We start from the raw sequence: 24605 nt of genomic DNA on the forward strand, positions 1-24605 counted from the left end.
AGCAAGAAGAAGTCTCTCCAATGGGGTACTTGGCTTTTAGTTGAAGACACTGGTTCTGAAACTCGAAAACGAAAATTTCAGGGGTTGGCCGACTGGCACTTGCAAACTGCTTCTGCTTAAAGCACCGCATGGCAAGAAAGACTGATGTAATGGCGTCAGCTGCATGTTTTATAGCCCTGATGACCTGACATCATGGAAGAAGGGACAGCAACCGATGCAGGACCCAAGACTTTGTTAATCAGGCCGACTGAGGGCAAAGTACAGTTGTGTACACTTACCATAAATGTAGACGTTCGAGTGTATTCACTGTTGCAGTCATTACATTTGGGTAATCCTGCTGGCAGGTTGTCCTCAGTCGGCCTGAATTCCAAAGTCTTGGGTCCTGCGTCGGCTGCTGTCACCCCTTCGCTGACGCCAGGTCGTCAGGGGTATAAAAGAAGTGGCCAACACCATTTTCTTCAGTTTTTCTTGCCCCAGATGTCAGGTGCCCAATAAAAGGGTTGCCAAAATTTATATATATAAAAATACATGCAGCAATATAAACTACCTTCATCTACAAGCAAATACACCACATAGGTTGTATAAATCAGAGAAGGAAAGATAAGTTCAAGCAGAAAAAAGGGGGATGACAGGTGGGTAACCTGGACTGCAACAGTGAATACACTCGAACATCTACATTTATGGTAAGTGTACACAACTGTACTATGTTCTTCGTGTTTCACTGTTGCAGTCATTACATTTGGGTAGAGTCCCAAAGCTATGGTTGGGAGGCTGGAGCTAAACAGCATTAGGAGCGGCTATGAGGCCCTGCAGAACTGCAGTGGCAAAGCCTGCCCTGGATTTAGAGTAGAGTGGCAGAAGATAGTGCTTTGTAAAGGTGTGCACTGAACTCCAAGTAGCAGCCTCTAAAATGTCCTTAGTTGGTAGTCCCCTGAGAAAGGCTGCTGAAGTGGCTGCAGCTCTGGTTGAATGGGCCTAATGGCCTTAGGCACTGGCTTGCCATGTTGAAAACAGCAGAAATGAATGCAGTGGCCTAAATAGTCTGTTTTGAGATGGCCTTTCCTTGTGATCCTGCAGCATATGCCACTAGTAATTGCTCTATCTTCCTGAAAACGTTGGTTCTGTCCAAGTAGAATCTAAGCTGTGTACGTCCAAGGAATGCAGAATTCTCTCCCCCTTTTTCTGTGGATTTGGATAAAAAAGTTGGCAGATTAATAGTCTGGTTAAGAGCCACACTGGACACCACTTTAGGCATAAATGTCGAGTTTGTCCTCAGAGAAACCCTGTCTGGATAAAACATAAAAGGTTCCACAGCCATGAGTACCTGTAGCTCTGAAACTCGTCTTGCAGAAGTTATTGCTAGGAGCAGAGCTGTTTTCCAAGATGATAACTTTACATCAGCAGTAGCAGCTGGCTCAATAGGAGGCAGGGTGAGTTTTTCCAAGACATAGCTGAGGTCCCATGCAGGTATTGGTGATCTCTCCTTGGAGGTCTTACATTTTTGGCTCCTCTGAGGTACTGCTTTAGTAAAGGATGAGAAAAGATTGGTGGCTCTGTATTGTAATGAGCCGAAATGGCAGAGGCATGGATTTTAATTGATGAAAAAGATAGGCCTTTGTCCAGCATCTCAGTTAAGTATTGCAAAATCTGAGGAATATTTGGTGCTGCTGTATCAGTTCCTTGTGCCTGGTTCCAAACACAGAATCTCTTCCATTTTCCAGCATAAGATTTTTCTAGTACTAGGCCTTCTGGCTTCCAAAATGACATCCATCACAGCTTTACTGAGAGGTGTGTTTTGTATGATTACATTATCCGCCATGCTCCCAGGTTTAAATTCCAGAGTTGGCTGTGTAAGATCTGATTGTTTTGCTGGGACAGTAGATGGGTTATTTGAGGTAAGGTCCAATCTGGGTATTGAGACAAGTTCTTTAAGACTGGATACCAGTGCTGGCGGGGCCAGTCTGGGGCAATTAGTATCATTCTTGGCTTCTCCTCTCTGACCTTTAGGAGTACTTTGGGGAGGAGTGGTAGCAGAGGAAAGGCATATACTTGATAGGTTTCTCCAGCTGAAAGAAAGGGCGTCCATTTTCCATGCTGGCCTGTGATAAGTCTTGTGCAGAATCTTTTTAGTTGGTAATTGTGAGGGGAGGCAAATATATGTCTGGGCATCCCCATTTCCTTGTTATCATGCTGAAAACTTGTGGATCCGGCTGCCACTCGTGGGGGTCCATGAGGTTTCTGCTTAGCTCGTCTGCCAGAGTATTTTCCTTTCCTGGCAGGAATTGTGTATGCAGATGCCGTTGGTAAGTCGGTGCTCTATCCCACAAAGTCATGGCTAGTCTGCAAAGGGTGTAAGAATGTGTGCCACCCTGCTTGTTTATATACCCACATGACCGTGGTGTTGTCTATCAGTAGTTGTCCCGGATGAAGTAGGTCCTTGAAGGCTGTCAGGGCATTTTGAACAGCTAGCATCAATTTTTGATTGATATGTAGATGCATCTGGTTTGAGGACCATGTGCCTTGAATGCATCTTCCTGCCATGTGGGCCCCCCAGGCATAATCTGAAGCATCCGTTCCTAGTGTCTGCCTGACTGTGGGTAATGTTGGCTGTCCCTTGTTTTGCTGACAAGCCTTCGCCCATCAAAACTTTTAGTTATGTACTTACCATAACTTTAGATGTTTGGGATCCATCTCGCCTACATTCTGTACTGATGGGTTCGGAGCCGATCCTCGGCTCCGACTCGGCACGCTGTACTATAGAGCAAAGTCTCTAATTGGCTGAGCTATTCCCTATCCCAGGATGCACCACCACCACTTCCCCAGATCTTGTTTGTCCGCACACATGCACACAGTCATAGACAGCTGAAATAACATTGCCAGGTGTATCAAGATGAAACGGCTAAACTGAACCATCCGGTCTCTTCTGATCTCCAAGGCAGGGTGAAGGAGGGTGGGTTATTAGGAATGTAGGCGAGATGGTTCCCAAACATCTAAAGTTATGGTAAATACATAACTAAAAGATGTTATGTGATCCTATCTCGCCTACATTCTGTACTGATGGGACAGCGTCCCTAGCACCTGATTCCTGTGTGGCTCACTGGAAAACACTCCTGAGAACTGTGGAACCGAATGAAGCTCGCACCCGAGATGCCACATCCAATTTGTAATGAGAAATGAAGGTGTGAGGAGAAGACCAGGTAGCCGCAGCACAAATGTCACTAATGGCAAGCTTGGCATGAAAAGCTGTCGAAGTAGCCATAGCCCTTGTAGAATGAGCTTTCACAGTGGTTGTAAGCTCTCTACTAGAAAGAAGGTAAATGTGACTGATACAGTCTCTGATCCACTTGGCAATGGTGACCTTCGTGACGGCTTTGCCCAATTTATTGTCCGAAAAGGACACAAACAACTGATCTGTTTTCCGTGTTTGGTGCGTCCTAAGTAGAAACGCAACTGCCTGTGAACATCCAATGAATGGAAGATGTATTTCGCTCTGTCTGAGTAGTTTGGGAAGAAAACTGGGAGTTCCAATGACTGTTGAAGACAAAAACTAGAACAAACTTTGGGAACAAAGGATGGATTAGGCCTGAGGGATACTCTATCCTTATGAAAGACCAGGTACGGCGGTTTGACACATAGGGCTTGAAGTTCCAAAACTCTTCTGGCTGATGTAATTGCCACCAAAAAGGCAGTCTTCCAAGAAAGAAATTTCAAGTCACAAGTTGCTGCCAGTTCGAAGGGGGAAGAGGTCAAAGCACCTAATACGAAATTAAGATCCCACGGTGGAGCTGAATGAGAAATCGGAGGTCGTAGCAGTCCAGCACCTTTCATAAAGGCTTTACACAACTTATTGCTCATCAAAGGTGGGTCTATACTTTCATGAAAATTAGAAATAGCTGCTAATTGAACTTTGATGGTAGATACCGAAGAACCTTGATTGAATAAGGAAGCTAAAAATTTTAAAACTTCAGACACTGGGGCAGTAATGGGATCCAATCCCCGGAGTTGGGCCCAAATGGCGAATCTCTTCCATTTGCTGTTATACATTTTTTTAGTCGAATTCTTGTGGGCCGAGGACAAGATATGTATAACCTCAGAGTCCAAAATCTGGTTCCTGACTATGGTCGGAAGTGGAGGAGCCAAGCTGTTAACCTCAATGAGTGAAGGGACTGATGCAGCTGTCCCGACTGGTGAGTCAAGAGATCTGGAACCTGGTCCAGGAACCATGGACCGTCCAGTGCGTATTTCTGAAGAAAGGGCAGCCAGACTTGACGAGGCCAGTATGGGGCAACTAAAATCATCTTGCACTGCAAGTGAATCGCCTTCTGGATCACACTGGGAAGTAGGGGAACCGGTGGAAAGGCATACAGTAGGTCGGTGGGCCAAGCTTGGACTAGGGCGTCCTTGGGAAACCCCCCCGGAACTGGGGTGAGAGAAAAGAACTGTAGACATTTCGTGTTGAAAGGAGTTGCAAAGAGGTCGCAACAAGGAGTTCCCCATCTTCTGAAGATCTGAGCTGCCACTCTGTCGTTCAGACACCACTCGTGCGGGGAGAGAATAGTTCTGCTTAGCCTGTCGGCTATCACATTGGATTTCCCCAGAATGTGTGTTGCTACCAGGAAACGGTTGGTTGCAACAGCCCAATCCCATACTGTCATGGCCTCTCTGCAAAGGGGGTAGGACCTGATCCCTCCCTGCTTGTTCAGGTACCAGACTACTGACATGTTGTCGGACTGAATGGCAATGATGCCCTGGGGGAGGTAACTGTGTAGTGCTTGTAGCGACAGAAGCACCGCCCTCATTTCCAGTATGTTGATGTGTAGGGAACTCTCGTAGGGGTGCCACTTGCCTTGGACTGACCTGCCCAGGTAATGTCCCCCCCACCCCGTCTGGGAGGCGTCCGTAGTCAAAGTGGCCACTGGAGGTGGAGGAACGAAGGGTCGCCCCTGATCCAGGTTGGAGGAAAGAAGCCACCAACGGAGGTCCTGTTTGCACGTCTCCGTGATCATAATGAGGTGACAGAGGGAGATCCTGATACAACCACTGGACTGACAGGAGCCACTGGAGAATCCTCATGTGCAATCTTGCTAAGGGAACTAGGAGAACGGTAGCCGACAAGGAACCCAACAGTTGTAGAACCATCCTTGCTGGGGCTCGGCGTCTGAAGAGCAATGCTCGGACTTGAGATTGTAATGTTTCTATCCTCTCTGTAGGAAGACAGACCCGCATTAACTTTGAGTCTATCTCTACTCCGATAAACCGTATGCGCTGAGATGGCAGCAACACGGACTTTGCCCAATTGAAGGCGATTCCTAGGGAGTTGCCTAGAGAAATAGTGGCTGCTAGGTTTAGCAAGAGTAGACGCCTGGAGGTGGCAGTTAGGAGCCAGTCGTCTAGATATGGAAACACCTGGAATCCTAGACTTCTCAGGTGAGCAGTCACCACTGCCAAACATTTGAACACCCTGGGGGCTGTGGTGAGACCAAAGGGCAGTGCACGGAACTGGAAATGACTGTCTCCCAGGCTGAAGCGCAAGTGTCTCCTGGACGCCTGATATATCAGGATGTGATAATAGGCGTCCTTGAGATCTATGGAGCACATCCAAACACCTTTCTCCAGCAGCGGGAGAATGGATTGTAAAGTGACCATCCGGAACTTGGACTTCTTGACAGAACGGTTGAGCTTGCTGAGATCCAAGATGGGCCTCATTTCCCCGGTCTTTTTTGGCACCAAAAAGAATCTTGAGTAAGTCCCTAATCCGGTCTGGTCTTCGGGGACCGGTTGGATGACTCCTTTTTGAAGCATCTTTGAAAATTCGAAGGCTGCGAGATCCCATTGACTGGGTGGTGGGTCCGGGATTTTCCGGGATGGTGGGGGGGGGGGGGCTGCGAAAAGGGGATGTTGTAACCTCCGGCAAAGATTCGGAGCACCCATCGGTCCTGGGTGATATTCTCCCAGGCCTTTAGGTGCCTCGAAAAACGACCCTCGACTAGCTCCGGAGCAGCGCAGTAGGGCAATCCTTCAGGGATGCTGGAAGGTTGAGGAGCCACGAAAGGACTTGCGGTCTCCAGTGTTGCGGGGGCCCCTGCTGCCTCTGGGATGGCGTCTTCCTGAAAAATTTCCCCCTCCTCTGCCTCTAGAAGGGGGATCATCCTGCTGTGAGGGGTAAGTCTTCTGAGATTTGCGGAACCACATTTTCCCCCCTCTTCTAGCCTTGGGATAAGGCCGGAAGGGAGTGGAAAACCGTGCCCCTACAGCAGTCAAAGTCTTACCCTCTTGTTCACAGCGGGTCAAGGTGTCCTTTACCTTGGGTCCAAACAAGAAGGACCCATCAAAGGGGGCGTCGGCAAAGGAAGACTTGAAGGCCTCCGCAAAATGACACAGGCGGAGCCAGGCCGGTCTCCGTAGAGCAACACCTGTACCCGCTGCCGCTCTACTCGCCCCCTCGGCCGCATATGAAATGAGCCTCATGGACGAGTTTGATATAGATGACAGGGTAGCCAACTGAGAGCTAACCGTCTGGGCCAACTGCTCAGGTAGGTTACCAGAGAGGGTATCTGACAGCTCCTTGACCAGATCCCTCTGAAGTCTGGTGAAGTGCGTAAGGTAATTCAGAGACCTTAAAGTAAAGGCCGCTGAAGTAAGGTGCGCTTGCATCGATCCATACTCCTGGACTCTCTATTAGGAGGGTGGACGGACATTGAAGCCTCTGCCACATCTTGCTGGGTAGCAGATGCCACCACCAGGGCATCTACGGCCACACCTTTGGATAAGAATTCCTTTTCTGGGGGAGCTGACAAAAATTTATTCGGGCGAGCTGGCACCGGTTCCACAGAATCCGGGTGCTCCCACGCCCTTCGTGAGATCAAATCCAGGAGCTCATCGAAGGGCGGAGACACCCAGGAGGCGGAAGGCTGAGCCCCGAAGGCCTTGAGGAATACGGACTCCTCAGCGGAAGGGGGTTTGGATTGCCAGTCACCTCGTTGCTTGAGGATTTCTAAGATGTCCACAAAGGAGACATCGTCCGAGGACGACTTGGGGGATCCCTCCGCGTCATCAAGGTCGGTGTCTGAGGTGAGACACTCATCAGGTGAGTCGACGTGCTTCCTCTTACACTGTCTCTTCCTGGGAGGTTCCTCTGAAGAAGCTTCGGAAGGACCCCCAGGAAGGGAGGAATCCCCAATGGGGGTGACCTCAGGCTCCGGGGCTCCGCTGTCCTGAGACAGGGGGACAACAAAGGAACAAGTCTCCATGCCATGGGAAGGTGCCGGAGAGATGGTGGAGGTAGCCAAAGAAGATTTGGCTAAAGCACTCCTCATGGCCCTGAAGGCCAGACCCCCAGAGTCCTGGGACGGTCCGACCCCCGAGGCCACAACAGTAGAGGGCACTCCCGTAGCCGAAGCACCGAGAGGGAGGCTCGGAACCGAAAGCATCAGGCCCGAAACATCACCCCCGGGGCCGACCGAGGAGGTCCGTGTACCGAACTCCGACCTGAAGGTCGGGGTTGGAGCCGACCCGAAAACCTCCACCGGCTCCACCAGCACCGACTCAAACGGTGCCGAGGCTGTTGGAGGAGGAACAAAAACAACAGGGTGGACAATCTGCTCCGGAGACGACTGGGCTGGAGCAGATACTAACTTTTGAAAGACTGGAGACTGAAACAGCCTTTGAAGTACCCTGCCAATATCCGAATCGGACATCCTCGAGGACCGAGAAGAGACCGATCGGGCCCGAGTTGACTTCTCCGCCGGTTCCGAAAGACTGGGGAACCGGCTCCGAATAGTCTCAAGTATTATCGGCGCCGAGGGAGATTCCACCAGTACAGCAATTGGTAGAAGAGTCTGAGTGTGCAACCTTTCTCGGCTCCGAAATCATTGGAGCCGAAGAAGGTGACCCACCTCTCGATGCTCGAGCTCTCAGCTCCGAGGACAGAGGAGTCTAGGCTGGAGGCACAGAGGCAGACCGTTCCGACCTCGGCTCCGAAGTCCGTGGAGCCGACGGAGAAGCCTGCCTTGATTTCTTAGCTGTCGGCTCCGACGGACTGGTCGGAGCCGAAGACTACTTCTTCCTGGAGGGAGAGGGGGAAGAAGATAAAGCCTCCTCAAAGGAAGGGGAGATCATCCCTTTCAGTATCAATTTGTTTTTCCTCTCTTGGAGGACACGGGAGGAAAAAGCGTGGCATACACTACACGACTCCTGAAGGTGCTTAGGCCCTATGCAGTGAACACAGAGAGAGTGATCATTGGTTATCGACATTTTGTACCCACACTTGGCACATTTTTTAAAACCCGAAGGTCTGTGTTCCTTCGACATCACTAGCAAGCAACCAAAAACAACTAGGGACAAAATAAACACACAAGCCAAATCCCTCTAACTTAAGCAGGATAGCTACTATAACTACGCTCTGACAGAGCGCGAGGGCAAGGCCCCTCTAACTAAAACGGGACCTTAGGAAAAAAATAGCACACAAAACAATTGCAACAATTCTACAACAATTTCTTTGAAAAAGCAAGGCCTGAACAAATCCGAAGAAGAGCGCGAGGGAACCCCCACCAGTTAAAGCGGGAACCTAACGCCAAGAAAAAAACACAATTTTTTTACAGCAAAGCACTCAACAAGTAATAAGTAGCTGTTAAAACAGCTTTTGGGTGAGAAATTAGAGAATTTCTGACAGAAAACTTGTCAGTAAAGAGTACTTAGCCCAGCCAAGTTGAGACCACGTCTACTGCTGTCAAGCGGCAAACGAGATCTGGGGAAGTGGTGGTGGTGCATCCTGGGTAGGCAAATAGCTCAGCCAATTAGAGACTTCGCTCTATAGTATAGCGTGCAGAGTCGGAGCCGAGGATCGGCTCCGAACCCATCAGTACAGAATGTAGGCGAGATAGGATCACATAACATCTCCTGTTGCAGGCAGGGAATGAGAGAAATCATTGTCTCCAGGCTGTGGCAATGTTGAGTTCAAACACCTTTTAGGTACCATTGAAGTGTCCTCATATGCAGTCTTGCATATGGAATTAGTAGGATGCAGAATGCCATGAAGCCCAAAGCCTGCAGAATTAGTCTTGCAGATAACTGGGCCTTTGTTGCCAACATTTTGAAATGGGTAGGTCAGTAGCCTTTGTTTGGTCTGGCATGAGATAAGCCATCTGGGCAGTTGTATTTAAGCTTGCACACCCAGGAATATTAACTCTTGAGAGGGTACTAGTTTTGATTTCTTTTCGCTGGCTGTGTACCCTAGGCATGTTAGAAGTCTTTCTACAAACTCCAGGTGCTGTAGTAGAATGTCCTTGTACTCTGCTTGAATTAGGCAGTCGTCCAAGTAGGGTTATATTTGTATTCCCCTTTGTCTGCAGAATGCAATTACTGGTGCCAGGCACTTTGTAAAGACCCTGGGCACAGTAGATAAACCAAAGGGCAGTGCAGAGAATTGGTAATGCATTGAGCCAGCATTGAATCTGAGGTATCTTCTGCATGACTGTCTGATTGGGACATGCAGGTATGCCTCTTTTAGGTCTAAAGTCACAAGCCAAGCATTCTTGCCCAGCATGGGCAGAAGCTGCTGCAAAGTCAGCATCTTGAATTTTGGTATATCCAAGAATATGTTCAGAATAGATAGGTCCAGTATTGGTCTCCAGGCTTTGTCTTTTCTGGGTACCAAGAACAGTCGAGTAAAATCCTTGTCCCTGCTCTTGCTCTGGTACTTGTTGAATGGCCCCCATGTCCATGAGGGATGAGACTTGCTTTTGTGCCTCTGCCCATTGATTTTTTTGGCAGATCTGGCCAGCCATTTGCCTTTGGCAGGGTATGGAAATGGAACTTGTAGCCTTGTGACACTGTTTAGAACCCATTTGTCCTGGGTTATAATGTGCCCAATTTTGAGAAAAAAGTGCTAATTTTCCCCCTAAGGGTGCTGCCAGGAGATAAGTGCTTGGTGCAGGCAAGGGGAAGTCATTGGAACTGTTTCCTGTAAGGTTGTGATACGTCTTCTCCAACTTTGGAGGTAGAAGCACCTCATTGTTTAGACCTGTATGAACCTAGTGCCTGGATCTGCATCTAGGGCGTCTGGATCTGCTCCTTTGAGGTCTGTCTGACACAGGAAAGGACCAATTCTTTGTAGGCCAGTGTCTACTAAACCTAGGTGGCTGTACCTGTAAGAAATCTTTGACAGTTTGCATAGATTTAGCTTTGTCCTCCATTTTCGTTAACACCTCTTCTGCCTTAACACTAAACCAAGTATCATGCTGTAAAGGTGCATCTAATAATTTAACTTTGACATGATCAGGCATATTTTGTTCCTTTAACAAAGCATGCCTCCTAATTACTGAACCCGTAACTGCGGCCCTGCAGGAGGCCTCCAAAGAATCGAAACCACATTGCAAAGTATGCTTTCCAACTTGTTCAGCTGCATGCAATAAATCCTGCATTTCCTTGTTTTCTGCACATTTAGAGTTTACCAACATTTTCTATTTAAGCAATGCCATGACATGTTGCTGATATCTGAGCATACGAAAAGTACAGTTTTGTACCTACCATAAATGTAGATGTTAGAGTGTACACCCTGCCGCAGTCATCACACTTGGGTTATCCTGTCGTCAGGCGGTCCCGCAGTCGGCCGGAATTCCAAAGTCTTGGTCCGGTGTCGGTTGCTGTCGCTTCTTCCCTGACGTCAGTGCGCCAGGGGTATATATAATGCAACCAACGCCATTTTCTTCAGTTTTTCTTGCCCCAGATGTCAGGTGCCCCCAAAAAGGTGATCAGTAATTAGTACCAAATTGAGTAAACTTTGCACAACCACAAAATCCCTTCAGCTATAAGCAAATACATCAGGAAGGTATTGTAGAGATTTAGCCAATTAGATCAGAGGGGATGGAGGGAGGGTAACCTGGACTGCAGCAGGGTGCACACTCGAACATCTACATTTATGGTAGGTACAAAACTGTACTATGTTCATCGTGTTACCCTGCTGCAGTCATCACACTTGGGTTGAATCCCAAAGCTAAGGATGGGTGGAGGAATCAGAGGGTTAGAGGAGGCTAGAAGACCCTGCAGAACTGCAGTGGCGAAGCCCGCCCTAGTCTTGGAGTAAAGTGGTAAGTGATAGTGTTTGGTAAAGGTGTGTACTGAACTCCAAGTTGCAGCTTCCAAAATCTCCTTGGTTGGAACCCCCCTGAGAAAGGCTGCAGATGTAGCTGTTGCCCTGGTAGAGTGGGGCCTAATGGTAGCAGGAACTGGTTTTCCATGATGGGTATAGCAGAAACGTATGCAATGACCTATCCATTAGGAAATGGTTTGTTTTGATATAGCCTTCCCTTGTGAAGCTGTAGCATAGGATACAAAGAGTTGGTCAGATTTTCTGAAAGCCTTAGTTTTGTCCAAGTAGTAACGAAGTTGCCTGTGAATGTCCAAGGAATTCAGGATTCTCTCACCTTTGTTCTGTGGATTTGGGAAGAAGGTGGGTAAGTGGATGGTTTGATTTAAAGCCACACTGGAAATCACCTTAGGCATAAAGGAAGAATTAGTTCGTAGAGAAACTCTTGATGAAAAATGAGGAAAGGTTCCACTGCCATTAGTGTCTGCAGCTCTGAGCCTCTTCTTCTAGCTGAAGTTATTGCTAGTAGCAGGGCAGTCTTCCATGATAGGAACTGAAGATCTGCAGAGAAAGCTGGTTCAAAGGGAGGTCGAGTTAGTTTTTCCAGAACAAAATTGAGGTCCCATGTTGGTGTAGGTGCTCTCCTGGGGGGCCTAATGTTTTTTGCTCCTCTGAGGAACTGCCTCAGAAGTGGATGCGAAAATAAGGGTGGATCCGTGTTGTAGTGGGCTGAAATAGCTGAAGCATGGATTTTAATGGAGGAGAAAGAAAGTCCTTTGTGCAACATCTCAGTTAAATACTGTAGAATGTGAGGCATGTTAGGCTGAATTGTGTCTTGGCCTTTAGCTTGGTTCCAGGCACAAAACCTTTTCCATTTGTCCGAATAAGCCTTCCTGGTGCTTGGCCTCTTAGCTTCCAGAATAATATCCATAACTGCTTGGGAAAGAGGAGCTGGCTGGATGCTTAGTTGATTTGCCATGCAGCCAGAGTTAAGGTTTTGAGCTGGCTGTGAAGAATCTGATTTTGTTGTGTGAGCAAATGGGAAATTTGCGGTAATATCCAAGGTGGGCCGTGGGCCATATTCCTCAATAGTAGGTACCAGTGCTGGCATGGCCAGACTGGGGCTATGAGAATCAGTCGTGGACTGACTTTCAGAAGTACCTTTGTGAGGAGAGGCAATGGAGGGAAGGCATATACTGTCAGGTTTTTCCAACTGAAAGAGTGCATCCACTTTCCAAGTTTGATGGTCAAGTGTCCTTGTACAAAATGTTGTTAGTTGATAGTTTTGAGGACTGGCAAACAGGTCTATGTCTGGAAGTCCCCATTTTTGGGTTGTCATTGTAAATACTTGTGGATCTAGTTTCCACTCGTGGGGATCCATGATGTTTCTGCTGAGGTCGTCTGCCAATGTATTCTTCTTTCCTGGCAGGAATTGAGCTTGTAACTGAACTTGGTAAGCCAGAGCTGTGTTCCATAAGATCATTGCTTGCCTGCATAGAGGGTAGGAGTGAGTACCCCCTTGTTTGTTTATGTACCACATTACTGTGGTGTTGTCCGTCTTTACTGTAAGTTGTCCTGGATGTAATAGATTCTTGAAGGCTGTCAGAGCTTTCTGTACAGCTAGCATCTCTTTTTGATTGATGTGCAGATTCCTTTGATCTGCAGTCCATACGCCTTGAATGCATTGTCCTGCCATGTGTGCCCCCCCCAGGCGTAGTCTGATGCATCTGTTGTGATAGTTTGCCTGGCTGGGGGCAAGGTGAAAGGCTGACCCTTGTTGAGGTGACATGCCTGTGACCACCATAGAAACTCCTGTTGTAGGCAGGGAATGAGAGATATCATTGTGTCCAAGCTGTGGCTGTGTTGAGACCATACGCTTTTTAGGTACCACTGTAATTTCCTCATATGCAGCTTTGCAAATGGTACTAGTAGTATGCAAGATGCCATGAAGCCCAAGGCCTGCAGAATTTTTCTTGCAGTTAATTGGGTCTTTGTTGCCATTGTTTTGAAATATTGAGTCAGTTGTAGTTGTTTGTCTGGCGTCAGATAAGCCTTCTGGGCCGTTGTATTCAAACTGGCACCCAAGAATGTCATATTTTGTGAGGGTACTAGTTTTGACTTCTTTTCATTTACTGTGTACCCCAGGCAATTTAGTAGATGTTTTACTAAAGCCAGATGATGTAAGAGACTGTCCTTGCTTTCTGCTTGGATGAGGCAATCGTCCAGGTATGGGTATATTTGAATTCCTCTCTGTCTGCAGTATGCAATTACTGGTGCCAGGTATTTTGTGAAGACTCTGGGCGCAGTAGATAAGCCAAAGGGCAGTGCAGAGAATTGGTAATGGGTTGAACCTGCAATGAAACGGAGGTATCTTCTGCAACTTTGTCTGATAGGGACATGCAGGTATGCCTCCTTGAGGTCCACCATTACTAGCCATGCTTCCTTGCCCAACATGGGAAGAAGCTACTGTAGTGTTAGCATCTTGAATTTGGGTACTTGTAAGAAGGTGTTTAGAATTGAAAGGTCCAGAATTGGTCTCCAGGCGTTGTCCTTTCTGGGCACTAGAAAGAGCCTCGAGTAAAATCCTTGACCTTTCTCTGGAGTAGGTACCAGTTGAATGGCTCTCATGTCCATGAGAGCTGTAATTTGTTTTTGTGCCTCTGCCGATTGATTTTGTGGCAGGTTTGTCATTCCTCCTTTCATTGGCAAGGTGTGAAAATGGAATCTGTATCCTCGTAAGATGTCTAGGACCCATTTGTCCTTTGTGACCATGTGCCAGTTGTCTGATAAAAGTGCGAGTTTTCCTCCCAAGGGGGCTGCCAAGAGAGTGTTGCTTGGCCAGATAAGGTGCAAGTCATTGAGTTTGACTTCTGGTAGATTGGGACCTGTCTTCTCCTCCCTTCTGTGTTGTAGTGCCCTATTGGCAAGGTTTGTACTGGGCTTGTGGTTGTCCTCTGCCTCTCGTACGTCTGTATTTACCCCTCTGTGGTCTGTCAGTAGCTGGAAAGGACCAATTTTTTGTTGGTCAGTTTCTGCTAAAGCGAGGGGGCTGTACCTGTAGGAAATCTGACCGTCTGCATAGATTTTGCCTTATCCTCCATTTTCTGTAAGACTTCTTCTGCTTTAACTCCAAAAAGAACATCCTGCTGTAAGGGAGCATCTAGAAGCTTTGCTTTAACATGATCAGGCAGAGTTTGTTCCTTTAACCAAGCATGCCTACGTATAACAGACCCAGTGACAGCTGCTCTGCAGGAGGCCTCCAAAGAATCAAACCCACATTGTAAGGTATGTTTGCCCACCTGTTCAGTTGCATGCAACAGATCCTGCATTTCTTTCAATTCAGACTGTTGAGGGAGTGTGGTCATTCTTTGCTTTAACTGAGAGATTAGAAATTGCTGATACTTAAGCATGTGAAATTGGCAATTTAGTGCCCTCATAGCTGAGTGGCTGAGGTGTAGACCTTTTTCCCCCACCTGTCTAGTGCTCTGGTATCCCTCTCAGAGGGTACAGGATTTTTAGCCATAGAAGCCTTAGCCCCTTTGGGACCCTGGGAGATGGTCTCTGGGTCAGCAACAGGGCTTTTATAAAGAAAGTTGGGGGAATCAGGCACTCTATAGTATCTGTCAGGCTTGGCCGGAGCAGGAGGTAGAGAGTCTGGGTTCAAACTGGATTCTAAGTAAACATCATTCACAATGTCTAAAACTGGTGGGATGGCAAGTGGTCTGTGCTGGGGGAGTAAAAGAAACTCTGAGCCATTTCTTCGAATCAGAGTAGTCCTGACCTTCCCAGTGAAAATGTTCCCTCATAGTGTGCAAAGTTTCCCCAAAGGAGTAGTCTTCAAGAGGAGAAGCTGAGGGAGTGGAATCCTCAGCATCAGAATCTTCATAAGGGGAGAAGTAATCTTGGTCCTCAGAGGAGTCTGAAGAAATGGACACTTGTTCAGAGAATGCATAATCTTCCTCTTGTCTAGGCCTTTTGTCAGGAGGGGGCTGGGAACCCCTGATTAAAGAGATCAAATCTTCAGCCATTTTGAGCATCTGTTTCTTAGGCATGGGGCCTTGAACAGGGGACTGAAGTGCAGTCTTTTTAGATTTAATAGGAGTCTTCGTCTTAGGATACGTTTTAATGGTGAGCGTCGTCTGTCTGAAAACGCCTTCAGAAACCGATGGCGTTTCTGCAGCACTGACATCTTTTTCAGCAATGTCGTCGGTAGGGCCTGAACAAAATGGCTGCGTCAGCCTGGTACACTACACCAAAAGTTCCGAAGCTGTCTCGTGTTCCAGATCTGCGGTAGTCAGGGGCTGCGTCGGAGCCTCACTGAGAACCGGAGACCGGACCAGCCGAGGCCTCGGAATCTGGCTTAGGCCTGAGCTGTCCTTATCCTTGCGTTTTTTGTGCACGCCGGTAGTTGGTTGCTCCAATGGCATAGTGTAGTTAAATTTTCTACCGTAGTGTCGTGCGAAATCAAAGCGTCTTTAATAGTACGCTTATTAAACCTAGCACAAAAACGACTAGTGACGTCGTGGTCTGGGCCTAGGCAAGGTATGCAATAAGAATGAAAATCCATGTGAGGTATTTGCTTCCCACAAGAAATATAATTGTTAACTATTTCTGACATCGGACTGAGGCAAGAAAAGTTTCCCCAACGGGGTACTTAACTTTATAGAAGACTTCGAAAATCTCAGGAGTCGGCCGACCGGCACTTGTGAACTGCTTCTGCTTCGGGCACCATGCGGCAGGAAAGACTGAACAAAATGGCGTCGGTTGCATGATATAGACCCCTGGTGCACTGACGTTAGGGAAGAAGCGACAGCAACCGACGCCGGACCAAGACTTTGGAATTCCGGCCAACTGCGGGACTGCCTGACGACAGGATAACCCAAGTGTGATGACTGCAGCACGGTAACACGATGAACATCTGACAGTTTAAGGCCTTTATAGCCAAGGTGGCAGGTGTGTAAACCTTTTTTTCCCCCATCTATCCAGTGCCCTAGAATCTGTCAGAGGGGGGTAGGGTTTTTTGCAGTGGAAGCCTCAACACCCTTGGGATCCTGTGAAATAGTCTCTGGGTCTGCAGCTGGGTTTTTAAAAAGGAATTTATGTGAGTCAGGAATGCTGTAATATCTATCAGGCTTAACAGGAGCTGGAGGTAAGGTGTCAGGGGAAAGACTATACTCAGAGAACACATCATCTACAATGTCTAACACAGGTGGAATGGCCAGAGGTCACTTGTTGAGGCAGTAAAAGAAAATCTCTAAGCCTCTTTTTAGATTCAGAAAAATCTTGGCTCTCCCAGTGGAAATCCTCCCTCATGGCATGCAAGGTTTGCCCAAAAGAATAGTCCTCTGGAGGAGAAGCTGAAGGAATAGATTCTTCAGCATCAGAATCCTCATAGGGAGGAAAGTACAGTTTTGCACCTACCATAAATGTAGATGTTCGAGTGCTCATACAGCTGCAGTCATAACAGATGGGTTATCCAGCCGTCAGGCGGGTCCTCGGTTGGCCGAATTCCAAAGTCTAGGTCCGGCGTCGGTTGTCGTCGCTTCCTCCCTGACGTCAGTGCGGCAGGGGTATAAAAGAGGCAGCCAACGCCATTTTCTTCAGTTTTTCTTGCCCCAGATGTCAGGTGCCCCCAGAAGGAAGGCAAACATAATGTTATGCAAAAATGTAATGTTGATAAATCAAAAAACAGTAGTTGCAAGCAAATACACCATAAAAGAGTACCCCAAAAGGTTATATGAAAAGGGTTTGTCATAAGGCCTGTCCTAAGAGGGGTAGGAGGGAGGGAAACCTGGACTGCAGCTGTATGAGCACTCGAACATCTACATTTATGGAAGGTACAAAACTGTACTATGTTCATCGTGCATACAGCTGCAGTCATAACAGATGGGTAGAATCCCAAAGTTAAGTAAGGGTGGTAGGCACTAAGTGGAACTAGGGGGGGCTAGGATGCCCTGCAGGACTGCTGTGGCAAAGCCCGCTCTAGATTTAGAGTATAGTGGGAGGTGATAGTGCTTGGAGAAAGTGTGCACTGAACTCCAGGTGGCTGCTTCCAAAATATCCTTGGTAGGCACCCCCCTGAGAAGGCTGCAGAGGTGGCTGTGGCTCTGGTGGAGTGGGATCTGATGCATGCAGGCACAGTTTTTCCATGAAATGAGTAACAAAAGCGTATGCAGTGGGCTATCCATTTTGAAATTGTCTGTTTGGAAATAGCCTTTCCTTGAGCACCTGCAGCATAGGACACAGAGTTGTCTGTGAATGTCCAAGGAATGTAGTAGTCTTTCCCCTTTGTTTTGTGGATTAGGAATAAAAGGTAGGTAAGTGGATAGTCTGATTCAAAGCTACACTGGATACTACCTTTGGCATAAAGGTAGAGTTGGTTTGTAAGGAAACTCTGTCCTGATGAAAAATGATGAATGGTTGCACAGCCATGAGGGCCTGTAGCTCAGAAACCCTGCGAGCTGAGGTGATAGCCAGAAGAAAGGCTGTTTTCCATGACAAGTACTGTAACTCTGATGAAGAAGCTGGCTCGAAGGGAGGAAGGGTCAGCTTTTCCAATACGAAGTTGAGGTCCCAAGCAGGGACTGGTAGTTTCCTTGGGGGTTTTATATTCTTTGCCCCCCAGAGGAACTGCCTTAAGAGAGGATGAGAGGATAAAGGAGGATCTGTGTTGTATTGTGCAGAAATGGCTGAAGCGTGGATTTTGGAGGAGAAGGAAAGTCCATGGTTTAACATCTCAGCTAGGTACTGTAAAATTTGAGGTATATTTATTTATTACCCAAGGATTCTGTCCCTTCTTTTGATTCCAGGCACAAAATAGTTTCCATTTCGCGGAGTAGGCCTTTCTAGTAGAAGGTCTTCTGGCCTCCAAGATGACATCCTGCACCTCCTTGGAGAGTAGAAACTTGGGAAATCAAGGAATTCTCCATGCAGCTAGATTTAGAGTTTTGAGATGGCTGTGAAGGGTTTTGTAGTTGTGCTGGGACAACAGAAGAGGGACTAGAGGTAGGATCCATGGTGGGGAATGTGTCAGGCTCTTCAGGAGTGGATACCAGTGTTGCCTTGGCCAGTCTGGAGCAATGAGAATCATTTTCGGCCTCTCTGCTCTGGCTTTTAATAGAACTTTGGGCAGCAGAGGAAGAGGTGGGAAGGCATAGACGGTCAATGTTGCCCAATTGAAGGAAAGTGCGTCCACTTTCCGGGCCTGTGGATGATAGGTCCTTGAACAAAATTTTTTCAACTGGCAATTTCTGTGGGTAGCAAAGAGATCTATGTCTGGCTGTCCCCATGCCCGAGTTATCTTTGTGAAAATTTCAGGATGCAACTTCCATTCGTGTGGATCTGTCATATTTCTGCTTAGGTTGTCTGCCAGTGTGTTTTCCTTCCCTGGCAGGAATTGTGCCTGTAGTTGAAATTTCAATTCCAGTGCTGTGTTCCATAGGGTCATGGCTTGCCTGCACAGGGGGTATGAATGAGTTCCCCCCTGTTTATGTACCACATCACTGTGGTGTTGTCTGTCCTTATCAATAGCTGGCCTGGATGCAGTAGGCCTTTGAAGGTCATAATAACCTTTTGCACGGCTAGCATTTCCTTTTGGTTGATGTGAAGGAGCTTCTCTTTTTGTGCCCATTTTCCCTGAATGCACTGATTTGTCATGTGTGCCCCCCATGCGTAGTCTGAGGCATCTGTTGTGATGATTTGAGTTGCTTGAGGTACACAGAAAGGAAGACCTGTGTTTCTTTGGCAAGCTTGAGCCCACCACAAATTCCTTTTGAAGGCATGGAATGAGTGGTATAATTGCTTCCAAGCTGTGGCTGTGTTGAGACCATAAGTTTTTTAGGTACCATTGAAGTTTCCTCATATGCAGCTTTGCACATGGGATAAGTAGGATGCAAGATGCCATGAATCCCAGAGCCTGCAGAACTTTCCTTGCAGTTAGCCTGGTGTAAGTTGCCATTTTTCTGAAGTATTGAGACAGTTGCCCTTGCTTGTCTGGCGTGAGGTAGGCCATCTGGGTGGTTGTATCCAAGTTGGCACCCAGGAAAATTATTTGTTGAGAGGGTATTAGTTTTCTTTTTGTTGACTGTGTATCCCAGGAAGTTCCAACAGTTTTATTACAAACGTCAGGTGCTGCAGTAGTATGTCCTTGCTGTCCGCTTGGATCAGGCAGTCGTCCAGATATGGGTAGATTTGTATCCCTTGTAGTCTGCGGAAGGCGATTACTGATGCCAGGCATTTCGTAAACACTCTGGGCGCAGTAGATAAGCCAAAGGGCAATGCAGAGAATTGGTAATGGGTTGAACCTGCAAGAAATCTGAGGTATCTTCTGCAATCTTGTCTGATAGGGACATGCAGGTATGCCTCCTTGAGGTCCAATGTTACCAGCCAAGACTCCTTGCCCAGCATGGGAAGAAGCTGCTGTAATGTGAGCATCTTGAATTTGGGCACCTGTAGATATGTGTTTAGGATGGCTAGGTCTAAGATAGGTCTCCAATCTTTGTCTTTCCTTGGTACCAGGAATAGTCTGGAATAAAACCCTTGACCTTGTTCTTTTGCAGGTACCTCTTGAATTGCTTTCATGTCCATGAGAGCTGAAATTTGTTTTTGTGCCTCTGCCCTTTGATTTTGTGGCAGGTTTGGCATGCCTCTCATTTTTGGAAGGGAGTGAAAGTGGAACCTGTAGCCTCTGTCTATAATGTCCAGAATCCATTTGTCTTTTGTAACAATATGCCATTTTTTTGAGAATAATGTCAGTTTTCCGCCCAAAGGTGCTGCCATTAAAGCTTTGCTTGGCAGGTGTAGGGGGAAGTCATTATGTCTGTTTTCTGAAAGACTGATCTATCTTCTCCACCTCTTGGGGTTGGTGCTTGCCACTGTCTGGCTCTGAAAGATCCTTGAGGTTGCCCTCTACCCCTTGGACGCCTGTATCTGCCCCTTTGAGGTCTGTCCATGGCTGGAAAGGACCAATTTTTTGAAGGCCAGTTTCTGCTGAAAAGTGGAGGTTGTACCTGCAGGAAATCTTTCACTGTTTGCATTGATCTCGCCTTTTCCTCCATTTTCTTTAGTACCTCCTCAGCTTTAACACCAAACAATACATCTTTTTGAAGAGATGCATCTAGTAATTTAGCTTTGACATGATCTGGTAAGGCTTGCTCTTTGAGCCAAGCATGTCTACGTATGACAGACCCTGTAACAGCAGCTCTACATGAGGCCTCTAAAGCATGAAAACCACACTGCAAGGTATGTTTACCCACTTGCTCTGCACTATGCAGCAAATCCTGCAACTCTTTTAAATCTGGTTGTTATGGTTGTGTCATTTTGCTTTTCAACTGAGATAACAAAAACTGTTGATACTTTAACATATGGAACTGACAGTTTAATGCCCTCATGGTTAAAGTGGCCGAGGTATACACCTTTTTCCCCCACCTTTCCAAAGCTCTGGAATTCTGAAGGTAATGGGTTTTTAGCAGTAGAGGCCTTAATTCCCTTGGGACCCTGTGAAATAGTATCTGGGTCAGCAGTATGGCTTTTGTATAGGAACTGGTGTGAATCAGGAACACGGTAATACCTGTCTGGTTTAACAGGAGCTGGAGGTAAAGAATCTGGGTTGAGGCTGGCTTCTGTGTACACATCATCTAATATATCTAAGACGGGAGGGATAGCCAGAGGCCTATGCTGGGGGAGCAAGAGAAAATCCCTGAGCCTTTTCTTGGAATCTGAGTAATATTGGCCTTCCCAGTGAAAGTGTTCCCTCAATGTATGTAGGGTTTCCTCAAGAGTAGTTCTCAGGGGGGAGACCGAGGGAATAGACTCCTCTGCATCAGAGTCTTCAAAAGGAGAATATGTATATTCCTGGTCCTCAGAATGTTCAGAGGTAATAGAGGCTTGATCTGAGGAAGGGTAGTCTTCCTCTAATCTGGGCCTTTTGTCCGAGGGGGGGTTGAGAACCCCTGATAAGAGTAATCAAATCCTCAGCCATTTTAAGCATCTGTTTTTTAGGCATGGGGGTCTGAGATCCTTGTTTTTTAGTTTTCATGGCTGCTTTAGATTTTGTAAAAGCCTTAATAGAGAAGGAGGAAGGCCTGAAGACACCTTGAGAAGTGGCAGGCCTGTCCAAACTCTGAGTTTCCCCGCCAAGAGTGGCGTCTGTATCTGTAGTCGGAATGGGGGCCGAGGAGCCTGCGACCTCGGGCACAGAAGACACCGTTAATGAAGTGTCATCGGTACTCAGGGGCTGCATAGGCACCTCGCTGAGAACCGGAGAACCGGTAGTCGGCCTTAGTGTGGTGTCAGTAGAAGTCGCGGACCTTGTATGTCGGTCCTTATCTTTGCGTCTTTTACTCAAAACAGGAGTCGGAGTATCCGACGACATAATATAATTAACTTTTTACCAAAAAAGTGATAGGCGAACTTCGACCAACGCTTAATAGTACGTTTGTTGAATCTAGCACAAAAACGGCAGGCCGAGATGTCGTGGTCTGGGCCTAAGCAAGGAATACAGAAAGAGTGGAAATCCTTATGGGGTATTTGCTTCCCACATGAAATGCAATTATTAACTTGGTCTGAGGCAAGAAAAGTTTCCCCAACGGGGTACTTAGCTTTCAAGAAGACTTCGGCTGAAATATTTTCGTAAATCGCAGGAGCTGGCCGACCTGCACTTGCGAACTGCTTCTGCTTCGGGCACCGCGCAGCAAGAAAGACTGAAGAAAATGGTGTCGGCTGCCTCTTTTATACCCTTGCCGCACTGACGTCAGGGAGGAAGCGACGACAACCGACGCCAGACCTAGACTTTGGAATTCGGCCGACCGAGGACCCACCTGACGGCAGGATAACCCGTCTGTTATGACTGCAGCTGTATGCACGATGAACATAAGAATATTCCTGATCAGAAGAGGAATCAGAAAAATAGAAACCTGATCTGAAGATTCATAGTCTCTTGCCTAGGCCTCTTATCAGGAGGGGGATGGGAACCCCTGATCAAGGTAATCAAGCCTTCGGCCATTTTGAGCACCTGTCTTTTGGGCATGGAGGCCTGTCCACGTGGCTCTTGAGTTAATTTGCTTTAGAAGGTGCTTTGGTATTTGCATTTGAAGCGAAGGTCGATTTGATATAAAGATGTTTAGGTCTGAAAACACCCTCAGAAGCCAGAGCCTGTTCAGAGGCTCTGGACCCATCTGAGGGAATAGTATCCGAGGCTCCAATACCTTGAGTTTCCAGCGGCATGGCCGACTCCACGTGGGAGTCGGTAGCGGCCTGCGACTCTAAAGTAGCGGGCATCAGGGGCTGTGAAAGCACCTCACGGAGAACCGGCACACCTGCGACTGGCTTAGGAGAAGCTTTGTCATCAGTTTTGGGCCTCGGTTGCTTATCTCTCTCCTATTCTTTGTGTTGTTTTGTGAACTCTGGTAGTCGGATGGCTATCCGACGACATATCTGGATAATTAAACCAGCGTCCAAAATAGTTTAAAGCAAAATCATACCGACGCTTAATAGTGCGTTGGTTAAATCTAGCACAGAAAAGACAACCAGAAAAGTACAGTTGTGTACCTACCATAAATGTAGATGTTGTGTATTCACTGTTGCAGTCATTACTCTTGGGTTATCCTGCTGGTAGACTACCCACAGTAGGCCTGAATTCCAAAGTCCTGGTCCAGCGTCGGTTGCTGTCGCCTCTTCCCTGACGTCAGTGAGCCAGGGGTATAAAAGATGCAGCAGACGCCATTTTCTTCAGTTTTTCTTGCCCCAGATGTCAGGTGCCCCCAAAAAGGGTAGGCTAAATGTATTATGCAAATAAACATATATGCAGCAAAAAAACATTTCCTTCATCTACAAGCAAATACACCACAAAGATTGTATAGAATAGAGAAGTACAGATAAACCCCAGCAAGAGAAAGGGGGACGGAGGGAGGGTAACCTGGACTGCAACAGTGAATACACTCTAACATCTACATTTATGGTAGGTACACAACTGTACTATGTTCACCGTGTTTCACTGTTGCAGTCATTACTCTTGGGCTGAATCCCAAAGCTGAGGATGGGTGGCTGAGCTAAACAGGATTAGGAGAGGCTATGAGGCCCTGCAGCACTGCAGTGGCAAAGCCTGCTCTGGATTTAGAGTAAAGAGGTAAGTGGTAGTGCTTTGTAAAAGTGTGCACTGAACTCCAAGTTACAGCCTCTAAGATGTCTTTGGTTGGTACTCCTCCAAGGAAGGCTGCTGAAGTGGCTGCAGCTCTGGTAGAATGAGGCCTAATGCCCTTAGGCACTGATTTGCCATGCTGAGAATTGCAGAAACGGATGCAATGACCTATCCATTTAGAAGTAGTCTGTTTTGAGATAGCCTTTCCTTGTGATCCTGCAGCATATGACACAAAGTTGCTCAGTCTTTCTGAAAACTTTAGTTCTGTCCAAGTAGAAGCGTAGCTGCCTGTGTATGTCATAAGACTGCAGAATTTTCTCACCCTTGTTCTGTGGGTTTGGATAAAAGGTAGGTTTGGTTGAGGGCCACACTAGTCACCACCTTAGACATAAATGTTGGGTTTGTCCTCAGAGAAACCCTGTCTGGATGAAATATGAAAAGAGGTTCCATAGCCATGTGTGCTTGTAACTCAGAGACTCTTCTTGCAGAGGTTATTGCTAGGAGCAGAGCTGTTTTCCAGGATAAGAATTTAATATCAGCTGTTGAGGCTGGCTCAAAAGGAGACAGTGCGAGTTTTTCCAAGACATAATTGAGGTCCCATGCCGGAATTGGTGCTCTCCTTGGAAGCCTGATGTTTTTGGCCCCTCTGAGGTACTGCCTTATTAAAGGATGAGAAAAGATAGGTGGTTCCGTATTGTAATGGGCTGAAATGGCAGAGGCATGAATCTTAATTGATGAAAAGGAAAGGCCTTTGTCCAGCATCTCAGTTAGGTATTGTAAAATCTGAGGAATATTTGGTACATATGTGTCAATGCCTTGTTCCTGGTTCCAAGCACAGAATCTCTTCCATTTTTCTGTATAAGATTTTCTGGTACTGGGCCTCCTGGCCTCCAAGATAACATGCATAACAGCTTTTGAAAGAGGAGTGTTCTGAATGGCTACATTATCCGCCATGCTGCCAGATTTAAGGTCCTGAGTTGACTGTGCAGGATCTGATTGTTTTGTTGGGTCAGCAAGTGGGAAGTTTGAGGCAATATCCATGCTGGACCTTGAGACAAGCTCTTTAGGATTGAGTACAGTGCTGGCGTGGCCAGTCTGGCGCAATCAGTATCATTTTTGGCTTCTCTTGTCTGACCTTTAGGACTACCTTGGGAAGGAGAGGCAGCGGAGGAAAGGTACATACTGTTAGGTTTTTCCAGCTGATGGATAGGGTGTCCACTCTCCATGCCTGTTTGTGATAAATCCTTGTGCAAAAACTCTAACTGGCAGTTGTGAGGGGAGGCAAATGGATCCATGTCTGGGCATCCCCATTTCTTTGTTATCATGCTGAAGACTAGTGGATCCAGTTTCCACTCGTGGGGATCCATGAGGTTTCTGCTTAGT

At 47.2% G+C, this 24605-nt stretch overlaps 1 protein-coding gene across 1 annotated transcript in view; it reads right to left on the reverse strand.

Moving 5' to 3' along the window:
* Positions 1-24605, reverse strand: part of ARHGAP35 (Rho GTPase activating protein 35) — a 1275888-nt gene that overhangs the window by 43995 nt on the left and 1207288 nt on the right. Inside the window, exon 8 of the mRNA XM_044055505.1 lies at positions 12859-12877. Coding sequence (XP_043911440.1) covers positions 12859-12877 — 19 coding nt within the window. The remainder of the gene's footprint in view (positions 1-12858; positions 12878-24605) is intronic.

This window comes from Protopterus annectens, chromosome 1.part0, assembly GCF_019279795.1.
Source record: "Protopterus annectens isolate FY-2018-M chromosome 1.part0, PAN1.0, whole genome shotgun sequence".
Lineage (NCBI taxonomy): Eukaryota > Metazoa > Chordata > Ceratodontiformes > Protopteridae > Protopterus > Protopterus annectens.